Source organism: Xiphias gladius, chromosome 3, assembly GCF_016859285.1.
Source record: "Xiphias gladius isolate SHS-SW01 ecotype Sanya breed wild chromosome 3, ASM1685928v1, whole genome shotgun sequence".
Taxonomy (NCBI): domain Eukaryota; kingdom Metazoa; phylum Chordata; class Actinopteri; order Istiophoriformes; family Xiphiidae; genus Xiphias; species Xiphias gladius.
The window spans coordinates 10,431,905-10,443,828 of record NC_053402.1 but is presented as its reverse complement, the minus strand read 5'-3'; the positions used below and the strand labels follow the sequence as shown (position 1 = coordinate 10,443,828).

Sequence of the window (11,924 nt, the reverse complement as noted above, 5' to 3'; positions counted from 1 at the left end):
AGTGATATGTCTAACAATATAAATATAGTCAAAACATTCAAACATGAACATCTGAAGTCCACATTTATTTAAAAAAAGTAAAAAATATAGTAACAACAAATACAAATATATTCAAATTTAAGAGGTTTCAAATGTGTAATAAGATCTTGGTAAAATAATTTCATTTCCACACTGTGTGTGTGTGTTGCAGTATTGTGGAGTTCCATAATAACTGAGGAAGTAATTGAGTCATTTTATATTTAAGTGAGTGCTGTGCTTTTGTTTGGGCAGGGACCAATCATCCTTGAGGGCAAAAAATTTAAGAACAGCCACAATTTGTCTCTAACAAAGGGGGGAAAAAAAGTCTCTTATGTCATTACGTGTCGTATGCTTGTTCTTCTGTTGACCAGCCGGATGTTGCCGACTGTGCGTTTGCAGGGCTTGATGGGCCTGTGTCATAACCCAGCTTCTTCATGTCTTTAGTCATGATGTGAAAGGAGACGGTGACAAAGCCTTGGGAACGAACCCGCGTCACTGCAACACAGAAATCGGGAAGGATACATATTACAATTGTAATTTAAACACGTTAACGTACAAAATAACAATGTTAAAAGACTTAACAATTTTCACATGAAAATGTACTATTAGAATTAAACTGGAATTGAAGTGTGTACCTCATTAAAATTATTTTGGAATTTTATTTTAGTAACTTTTTCAAATATTTTCTGCCTATGTAAAGGCAATTTGCATTACATTGGCTAAAAAGCATTATAATCCCAAATTCCACTCATGCACATCTCTTTATTTGAGTGGTTTCAGACCACCTGCACTCTTCAGTCGAGGTAGTTCTGTTATACTGGTCCAGATCAGCCTAAAAAGTAACCCACCCACTTATAAGTGACTCATCTCTGAAACATTTCGTTTCAGTAGTTGTTGTTCTCAGCAAAATGAGTTTATGTATTGAGAAGGTGGGAACTGCTACACACGTAACATGTTACTGTTATCGATGTTTAAAAAAACAAAAACACAATGGAGAAATACAGACACAAATGCACGACAAACCTTCTCTGCCTTCACCCTGGGCCACTACTTTAGGGTCTGTGTACTCAGGCCGCCGTCCCAACAGCCAGCTAAGCGAGAGGAGAAAACAGGTTAAAAACTACACAGAGGTGTTACACCTGCAAGGGAACTGCCAATATACTGTATATATTTTATATAGTTTACACAAGGATTAGACTTATGAATTAGTCACCGATACATTAGGGTAATTTTAGCCTTTTACTCCAAGACAGACATTGTTTTTTCCAGCAATTTTCTAACTTTTCATAAACTCTTCATAGATAAGGCTTGCCCTAAAAAAATATTCAACCAATCGTATAATATTATGCACTTTCTATTCTAAATCACTCCCATATCCAGTACACAGCAAGTGACGCATTAACGTACATGTAAAGTAGCGTGTATGAGCAAAACAGAGCACCACCTACGTAAACTTCACACTTTCTTAGATCAATTTGAGAGAGTAACCTGCTACTAATGTTGCTGTTTAAATTTTAAATCCAAAGGTCTAGATGTGCACCCGTGCATCTGTACTAGCCTACTGTATTGTTGGGAGGAACGGTGAATACCTTTGTGCAGGCCTTTCCATGCACTGATACCAGCAGCGTGGGAAACAATACACACTGATGTGGAGCATTTCGCATGACAGAGGCCCAAGACTTTATCCTCAGTGGGATTCACATACACACATAGAGGAGCAGTAAATATTTGATAGTACTCAGATCGGCTGCTTCACCCAGCACGCACAATGCATCAGCCACAGCACCACAGCTGCTGAGAGAGAGAGGAAGAGAGAAAACTAAACACAACTGTTCACACATCTCACCTTGTGAATTTCTGAACTCTCCATGTGGGCTCAGGAACAAACATGGGGATGGTTCGTGTATGTCTGGGAAATAAAAAAAAAAACAAAGTAAACAAGAACAATTCAATCAAATCAAATCAAATCAAACGAAACCGAACCATACCTTACTATGGTTAAGCTTAGCTCCTGTGAGGGAAACGCATATGCTTTTGGCAGGGATGTGAATTTTTGCTAACTAGTTACCTAAAACGCAAGAACTAGTATTACTAGAATTGATGACTTAGGAAAGCATTATTAAAAAAAATTAAAAAGAGGAAGTTTATGGAAGTAATACTGACTGTCCAGGTGTGAAGGGGATGTGTGTTGCTCCGTAGCCCCGGACGACGTCATTGCCAAACACATCTGGACCATACACACTTACCACAAGCTGAGGCCCTGTAAAATGAAAGGGAAATCCTAATTACATACTCAGTATTAGTCATACTTTTTTACAGAATATTACTGCTACAGGGCCCCGAATTTGCTTACTGGAACTCAGTGACATTTATCAGTCCATGGATAAATGACGCCAACAGCTCCCAACCAACTATGTGTGGTCTGTATGTGTGTGAGTAATGCTTACATCCAGATGGGTTTGTGCTCTTAAATGTTGTTTCAAGTGGGAAGTTCCATATTAATCTGTGGGAAGACTGACTTCCTTTACAGGTTATTTGAGTGATACCTTCCTCCAGCCCCTGGAAAGAAACAGACAGACACAAAGACTTTCAAGTAAGATGATAACCAGACATGAGCTTAACTCTTCTATGCTGTGTTTTGTAAAAGCTGGATGCGTGTGAAAATTTCTATATTATCTTGACACTATGACAGAAGTATTTTTCGACAGAAAAATAGCACTGCACCATGATATTTTACTGCAGCGCTGTTATTGCACCTTAAAAACATTCTCTGCAATTTTATAATAAAATCCTATCGATACCCTGGTAAACGCCTAATTGATATATTATATATCATATATTAATATAAAATATATATATATATAATAATATATTAATTGTATATTAATTTTTATAAGGATGACCACCTTGTTAACAAAAGTTAACACCTCAGTCCCTGATGAAATTGGTCACGATGAGATTTAATGCACTCAGACAAAAGCTTTGTAAACTTAACATTAATGAGTAACTTATAATAACCATATAGTGTATTTTAGAGGGATACTGGCATATACATATACAAAGACTGTCTGCAACCATCAGTTATATTAATTAGCGATTGAGCTGCTGATTATTTTTGATGAATGGATTTGTTGTTCAGTCAATTAAATGTCAGAAGTTAGTGAATGATGCCGATCACAAATACCCAGAACACAGTGAAAAGACCAAAACACTAATATATTAAGTTTTACAGTGAGATAAAAAAGATTAAAATAGCAACTGTTCAAATGTTGAACATTTGCTGACTTAAGCAATGATTTTATTACCAATTTTTTGGCAAATAATTGCCTGATCCACTTTCAGCACTAAAATATACAACTGCATGAAAAGTATGCATTTTGTGGCTACATAATCTGGGGATTATTTTAAGACTTCCTTTATAGAAGAGCTTCTAAATGCAAACACGTTCGCGCTGCTTGAGTTTCAGGTAACCGAATTTAGACAGTATATCGAGTATAGTTGCACAATTTACTTACATAACTTTAAAACGTTTTGAGCTTGAAGTTTAGTGTATCAATAACATGACACAGGTGTAAAAGAAACATTCTTCATGTCTTTTCGCCAGCTACTCACCGAGGTGGGAGCCCAGTCGTGTCCGTAGACAAAACAGTATTTGCAGTACAAGTTGTCATACTCTGGAAACTGAAATACAACACCACACAACAAGACGTCAACTTCCTACCTGTGTGTAACGCAACACAAATTAACATTAAAAAAAACAAACCATGCTACGATATCGCTAATGCTAATTGAAATTAGCTGCTAGGCTAGGCTAACTACGGAAAAATACTCACATTCGCTCCCTCAATTTGACCGTTCACCGTTAGAAGAAACACTGACGGGTTGCTTGTGGCCATAACAGCTTCGGTTCGTAAACGAAAAATTAGTCTTTGTTTCACGACTAATTCATCTCGGTTTAGAAGAATCCTGCTGCTAATCATTGATCCAAGCCCCGTCCGTTGCTATGGCGACGCTTGCTCCTCCTCACGGCTACCCGCTAGGTCCAAACTGAACGGAGGCGCCCAAGAGTTGCTCAAATAGCAATAATGTCCACAAGATGGCGGCAGTGTTTCGACCCCGCATACACGCGCTGCGGGTTCACCCGACTCAAAAGATGCCCTCACCTGCGCTGGAAACTAACTTCTACACCTTGTACAATGTTGTTACAGGAGTTCCTTTAATCAAAAAAATACCGCGTTTTCATTAAGCAAACTGCATGGCAACCGAGAAGGCCGCGAGATGTGGCGCAAGCGTCAGAAACGTAGTAAGTGGAGACTGAGTTGAGCAGTTTTTGATCTTTTTTGTCACTGATGTGGAGAGGGAGACTGCGAAATATCCTTCCGAGTTTTCCTAGGCACTTAAATGCTAATTGTGTGTCAACAATTAGCAAACTGAAAAATATAGCTTGCATGTCATTGACTTTACTTTACCAGCAGCTGCGAAGTCAAACCAACAAAATAGGTCTGCCTACATCTATTTGCAAGTAATATTTGCAACTGCGATAAACACAGCATAGCAGTTAAAGATATGAATTTAATTGATTCCCAGAACGGCCGCTCAGTTTTTAAAGTGAAATTAAAATTTTCCTTTAAACACAAACAAAATATAAATTTTCCGGAAGTTTACTCCAGTGCTGTGTCCCACTGAGGATAAAACGAACATGTTCTCACAGAGGGTGAATTATCTCCCAATATTCTTGCATTTGAGCAGAAATTAAATTTAAAAAAAGTATTTAATATTCATCCACCTGAGTTATCTGTAATCTGGCATTGCCGAGGACGCTTTGACTCAGCTCTTAGACCTTCACATTTACAGAAACTATCATTTACAGTTAAATTGTTTTGACAGCATTTACACGTGTCTGAATGACATGCTAGCAAACAATACTTACAGTAGGCTACATATGGTGTATCCCACAACACTATAATGTTGTGAGGAGCGTGGCCTATTATAAAGGACTTTGCACTCAAAATAGCGTATACTTTAGGGTAATTTTTAGGCCACATATCCATTAGCTGCCTTTGTTCAGATAATTAGCTAAAGTATGGTTTAGTTTTAGAGTGGAAAATGAACTGTTTCTATCAGCCCTCCCACACACACCGATAATTTCCCCCTCTTTCTGTCTTTCTGTCTGCCAACTCCCTCCACCTCTCTTTCTTTCTGTCTTTCTGATAGGCTGGTTTGTATTGTGCTGTCAGACAGCAGCGGGCCCCCCGAGTCTCTGACCTTTATTACTGCCCAAACAGCAGCTTTCTTTTTATCCGCCATCCTTCACTGCTCTGTTTATCTGCCCTCCTCAAAGCTCATGTTGTTTTTGTCCTGTCTCTCCCATCATAACCCCCGATCCCCCCACCCCCCCCTTCCCTTAATGAGGTCAAGGAGGCAATAATTTAGAGTAAGTAAGCAGGCCACCATTACAAGGTCAGCTGACAGACATCAGCCATCCGTAAAGTCACAGAGACATTCAAGTAAATACCAATAAGATGACATTGTAGCCTTATGCGACCTTATGTCCCTTCCCCCTCCCCTCCTCACACTGATTACCTACTCCCTCCTCCATCTCATAATATCCTCCTTTTGACTCTTTCCTCCCTCCTCCCCCTCTCCTGACTTCTGTACCTCTTCTTCTCCATCTCCGATCCGTACTTTTCTGTCTGCCTACCTCTTGGCCCCCCACTAACACCCTATGACTTTTCATCTCCTTCCCAACATCCCCCTTATCCTCCTTCTCTTCATCCCACCACTTCACTGGCCCTCCTTCCTCTCCACCTGCCAAATCTATGTCTCTTGTGTTTTTCTCCACCTCCTGCAATCACTCTGTCCTGTTTTCATCTTCCATCATCTCCCTAATGCTGTTTCTCCTTTTGCCAGCATCTCCCTCCTCTTTCTCCCAAATGTCCTGCCTATTTTCTCTTCTTCCCCCTCCCCATAACTGTCCCCGTGTCTCTTTCTCTTCATCTAAACATTCCTGCCTCTTCTTCAGTCACCTTTTTTTATTCACCTGTCATGGCTCTGTCCCTCTGCCCCCCTCCTCTCTCTGCCCTCCTGTCCCTCTTTCTTCTAACCCTCTCATCTCTCTGACCCTCTTTTGTTCCTGCTTCATCTCTCTAGTCCTTCTTCTTCCTGCCAAATACCTGATTTAGAGTCAGACAGCCTCATGACTGGCTGTCCATTTAAAGTCATTGTGGAGTGGCCAGTCCAAAAGCATCATCTAACCCTTATGGGATCTCATTTTCCCCGGACTTTTTTTTTTTTTTTTTAACCTCAAAACTTGTATAATTGTAAAAGCTGTGATTTTCTTCAGTTTCCACACCCTCCAAGTGTGCATTTCAAAATATAAGCCCACCAATTAGGCCTCTATTTACACTTTACATGTTTTTCACCAAAAATTGGCCTGGAGACAATTATGGGAGGCATTAACACATAACGGGACTATTTGTAATATCACTGAACATGGGAACACACAACACGTAGTGCCCTTCACAGGTCCCTAAATGATTGAAAGTGACACTACGTATTTTTTTATATGTATTGTTTATGGAGATTTTTTTTATGTCACAGAGCACACAGAGTGATTTCGTTCCTGGACGCTCCAGCATCTTGGAGTAAATGTCTCACTGAGGTGCCCTTCACAGGTACCTACTGGGTGAGTGTGATTCATCCAGAACAGGGGTGGAAAACAGATAAAAACTGAAGAGAGGTACACTGAGAAACACACAAATACTATACAGACTGTCTCTGCTCAGTAACAAGCTGTCACAAAATATTTAATCTGACATGCATAATTCAGTGAATCACATTTATCTAATTTTCAAATGGTTGCACACACAAGCTCACACAGAGCAGACTTAGTGCAGTAAGAGGCACTGATGGAGGTTGATGTCTCAAACTGTTACTGACTAATGGTCCATGACCACTGGTTCACCAACTTTGCCCCTAAGAGAAGGCCGAGGCACGATGTGCTGTCCAAGCAAGATGCATAGGAGGAGAAAATACAAATGAAACTGGGAAGGAAAGGAAGAATAGATATTTCATTTTGGTTTTGGACTGCTGATCACCTTGAGCATATTTCTCAATTTACTGACATTTTATATAGAAAAAAAATAAATTGAAAAAATAATGGACTAATTAATTGATAGTAAAAAGTAATTACTAAGTTAGTTGCAAAGCTAGAATGAATGAGGGAAAGAAAGAGGGAGGAGATACTTTATGTGGGGTTTGAAAGGATTAGCAGAAATATTTTCTGAACATTTCAGTACAACTGATACCAACATGCTGGCGTTTGTTTTTTCTTGCATCTGAAGTGCAGCCCTAATCCAACTAATCTAAAATACCTACCTACCTACCTAACTGACTAATAAGGCAGATCTTGTTCCTTTTATAAAGGTTGCCCATTAATTCCATGCCAGGCATTCGCAGGGGCTTTATAAAGAGATCTACCTACAACAGTTGATACATTCGGCCTGTCTAACAAAAACCTCCCGAACTGTCTGCTGCGGCCATTCGTGCTCAATTTAATGAGCTATTCCTCTGGCTGTCTCCTCCTCAGTGGAGCCTCTCTGTCTCTGTTTCTGGCTAAACTGTCTGCAGAAGGTTCTTATCTTAGTCATCTTCTCGTCTGCCTAACCTGGACTGCTTTCTACAGTGGCTGAATTCTACATTTTAGTGTGCGTGTGCACAAGTTTGTGTGTGTTTATGTATGCACATAGGTGTGTGTGTGTGTGTGTGTGTGTGTGTGTGTGTGTGTGTGTGTGTGTGTGTGTGTGTGTGTGTGTGTGTGTGTGTGTGTGTGTGTGGGGTCCATCTTTGGCCCAGTTTGAATCTTTTATTGGGAGAGGCACCAAAACTCCTCATCATATTTTTAAACTACCCCCCCCCCCCCCAACTCAGCCCAAATGTTTATCTGCCTCAGACTCAGAGTCCTCTTGGCTCCCAAAGGCCCATCTGTCCAGAATCAGACTGGGCTGTTTAGGCCAAAGGCTTCTATTCAGCTGTTGTCAAAATTAGAACAGGTTTTCCAGTAAAGAATACACTTCATTCAAGCTCAAATCAACAATTTTTTTTACCAATTTCATATCTGTTTGCTAAATACGAAGCTACCGCCAGCAGACAGCTAGTTTAGCTTAGTATACAGACAAAAACAGGGGAAACAGCTAGCCCGGTTCTGTTAGAGGATAGCAAAATCTGCGTACTAGCACTTCTAAACTTCACTAATTTACATGTTATATCTCGTTTATTTAATGCATACAAAAACTGAAGTTTAAAAACAACACATTCCGGTTTTACGGGGGTTTATTTCTCCCGACCTGTAGAGCTACCTTTGTATAGTTTGTGTTATCACTGCTACTGGCTGCCATTTCTCACTGGAATATGTGTCATCTTAGCTTGCCAGAGTCTGCAGATGTTTATTAGAGTCAGGCGTAAGGGGGGGAAAAAGTTTTAGAAAAAAATAGAAGGATGAGTGCCCATACAAATTCTTGTATTTTCAATTTTTACTGATTTTTAAAGAGGATACTGAAAATATGTACATAAGCTATCATGACATTGTGGCAATGTGTTTTCTGCCCCTTTGCTGCATGTGCATCCTTGATTACAAATGGAAAACCTATCTGTAATCAGCAAATCTTTATGAGTCGATAAAACCAATTTTCTAACCACAAATCTGCCCTGCTCTCCCACAAAAACTGAATATGCATTTAGGGAAGTGTAAAATCCACTGTCAAGGGCTCAGTGACTACATTACTGGTGAAAGATGCAGCTAAATATCCAGGCGGCATCAACCTCGTCTTTCCTTCTCTGAGAGCCTGTTCTGCCTGCAGGCTACCACCCGGCTCTGTAATCTGAGCAGTGCGAGAGGAGGGGAGAGGGACCAAAGTGGTACAAGGGGAAAGTTACGGGGACAAAAAATTAGGGAGCTGTCGCTTGAAAGAGACAGCTGTTTTAAGGGACCGTTAAGGAGTGAGCGATGGGGGAGAGGGGAAAATCCAGAAGCTGATGAGGACGAAAAGGGAAAGGAGAGATGGATTTGAAGAACTCAGAGGGGAGGTTATTTAGATATTCATAACTGGAGTGAGTCTTTAAGGTCAGCCGGGTCTACTGAGCTCCCCAGTGGTGAAGTACTAAGTCATGACACTGTTGGCTCTGGTTGGGGGCAAAAAAAAGAAAAGAAGCTACCAGGGGAGAGCATTTTATGTATCCCAGCCTATCAGATGGAAGCAGTTTCTGTGCGTCACATTTGTTTAATGTACACAATTAAATCTCCCTGGCTTTTATTTGTTTAACCATTACTGGTACTTGTTCATTCCAGGGTTATTTTCTACATCAACTTTCAAATTAGGTTTTCAGTCTCCTTTGGCATTTTATTGTTTCCCTTAATGTGAACTATCTAGAAATTAAACTTATTTGTAGATCTGTTGTGTTCAGTGAAATCCGCTCAGTATGAGAGAATCAGCTAAACGTCTGCAATATGAAACATACAGCAGGTATACAATGAGGGGTCAGGGTAGCGAGAGTAAGTGTCACACAGTCACAATCCCCTATAGATTAGTTATCATTTATAATTCTGATACAGTGTGTCCAGTGGAATATTAAAACATGGCAGTATCCTTATATACACTTGGGCATTGTTTCATGTGTATAAAGATATTCCGTTGTATCAGCAGCTCATCAGACCATAACAGTTTTGTAAAGGAACACACACAAAAATTTCGGTTCATTATTTGAAGTCAGAGGGCGAGCAGGCCAGAGAAGTGCCTTGATCCACTTATACATTTCCACCTGCTAATCTCTAACATCTGTTCCAACACCTGGCATTTCTGAAACACAGCTGAATTTGCTGGTTGAACAGAGGTACACCTGGCAGAGTACCCATGATGAAGAATACACCAGATGAAAGATAAACAATAATAGTAACCTGAAAGTAATTCAAGAGCAACTTACCACCAGCTGAAAATCTTGCTTTTGTGGCCTCCTGGGGTTTAACTTCTGTAATGATGTAGAAGTGTACTTCAGAGAAGGTAGCGTTTTTCAGCCTGGTATTAAATTATTCTCTAGATTAAAAGGAATCGCATGAGGTTCGATGTCATTAGTCAACAAATGTCAGGGTCAAAAGAGCCTCTGCCTATCCTCAGATGCAAGTTTTAATGGTATGTATGATAGGGCTGTTGTTGTGAAACCTTTAGTTTCTAAGTCATACTGAGATAAGACCTAGTTTAAGGGCTCCCCTGCCCCCATGACCCTGAACATAAGCAGGTTTAGAAAATGGATGGTTGGGATAAGTGGCCTGACTGTTCATCTTCTACCTTTTTCCTATATCTGGACAAGTGGAGGAAGCCAAAGAATGTCTTCAGCTGTGTGTTCCCAGCTGTTAGACAAGATCTATAGCTGTTTAGGTGCCATCCTGGGGAAATCATTTGTTTAGATTATTGCTCTGGACAGTTGGAACAGCCAATGAATACCAGGACATTTTACAGTAGCAGGTGCATCACACAGTGTAAACACAGACGAGCTCCTGATGGTCCTATACTCCGAGACAATAATCCTTCCCAGATACACTGCTAAACTAATACAAGAGTGGTTTCAGATGACTTCAGGTTCTTCCCCAGTCATCTGATCCAAACATCATTGAGACTTAATGGGGAATGATAGAGCCTAAAGTGCCTTTGTTACGTAATTTCTCCATTCCCCTGTACCTCCACTCCACTCTGGGGCTTGTAGGAGTTTTAACCTTCATTTAACCAGGCAAGCTGTTTAAGGCCCCATTCTTACTCACAGTAACAGCCTAGGGGGAGTAGTTGTGGATGGAGGCGGGTTAGAGACATTTGTGGTCTCATTAGTTAGCAGTTAAGTGCTGCTGCAGTTTCACAGTCAGGGGTTTGAAACATTTTTTTCTCATATGACAGAGGTCTGGAGAAATCCTTATGTGATAATTGAGGAGACTCAGCGAAAGGCAGCGTATTGCTTGGCTCTCAGTTTAAGACAGGGTTTTCGTGCTGGTTTGTTCTAATGTGTTCTTATGTGAGGTATACGTTTCTACTGTTGGTTTACACCATCTTCATGTCATATTGGGCTAAGATAATAACCAGTAACCATTGATTTTTTTTTACAGTCATAATTATCAATCAAAGACATAATTACATCTGGGAAACATCTATTTTTCTAAAGCTCCAGTATGTCCGACTTTGACATTTAATGACACAGAGGTGCCTGAGTGGAAGTCAAAGACCATCATTTAAGGTAATTAAACCCAACTTTAATGGATATATTTTCTATAATGTCATTGCACTTATTTTTAACTCTCACCATCCAACCCTTCAATCATACAACTGTCTTGAATTATCAGATGACGTGAATGCTAGCAATTCATAAACATGACAATTTTTCCCTTCTCAAATATCCATCTGATAGTACGGATGTGCCATTAGTTTCTTCTGGAAAACAATTGATAACAACAAGTACTGAAAATGTTGACATTCTTTGCTGAAATCTGGTCAGTTGTCAAGCTATACTTCCAATATCTACCTCACCTGTTTGGGTCTATGTACACACTGAACAGTCTATCACAGGGAAAATACCAATTGTATGTTATATATTTTAAAGTTTATGAAACCTTTTAAACACTTTTTGATGGTGTATTTACAGTTAATTCAGGCAATGTGCTGTGTATTCTCCATCCATCTATCCATCCATAGAACAACTTTGTAGTGATTTCCAATGACCCTTCCCTTTTAAAGGGACAAGTGGACCCAAACCATGCCAGCAAAATGCCCCCCACTGCATAACAGAGCCCCCAGATTCCCTCACTGTAGAGGTTGAGCGTTCAGGCCCATACCGTTCTCTTTTTGTACAACACACACATGCACTCGCCC

The 11,924-nt window shown here is 40.1% G+C and overlaps 1 protein-coding gene across 1 annotated transcript; it reads right to left on the bottom strand.

Annotated features, from left to right (window-relative positions):
- Positions 1-62: 62 nt before the first annotated feature.
- Positions 63-4,052, bottom strand: b9d1 (B9 protein domain 1). The gene is made up of 7 exons (XM_040123504.1): positions 3,852-4,052; positions 3,631-3,699; positions 2,466-2,577; positions 2,182-2,278; positions 1,865-1,927; positions 1,042-1,109; positions 63-513 (listed from the first exon to the last, which is right to left on the bottom strand). The coding sequence occupies exons 1-7, from the start codon at positions 3,996-3,998 to the stop codon at positions 356-358; spliced, it is 714 nt and encodes a 237-aa protein (XP_039979438.1). The 5' UTR covers positions 3,999-4,052; the 3' UTR covers positions 63-355.
- Positions 4,053-11,924: the final 7,872 nt, after the last annotated feature.

Coding starts and splice junctions, on each gene's coding strand:
- b9d1 (XM_040123504.1), bottom strand. CDS start 3,998: ATGATTAGCAGCAGGATTCTTCTAAACCGAGATGAATTAGTCGTGAAA. Junction 2,578..3,630: donor ACGACTGGGCTCCCACCTCG/GTGAGTAGCTGG, acceptor GTTTCTTTCCAG/GGGCTGGAGGAAGGTATCAC. Junction 1,110..1,864: donor AGAGTTCAGAAATTCACAAG/GTGAGATGTGTG, acceptor CCTCTCGCTTAG/CTGGCTGTTGGGACGGCGGC.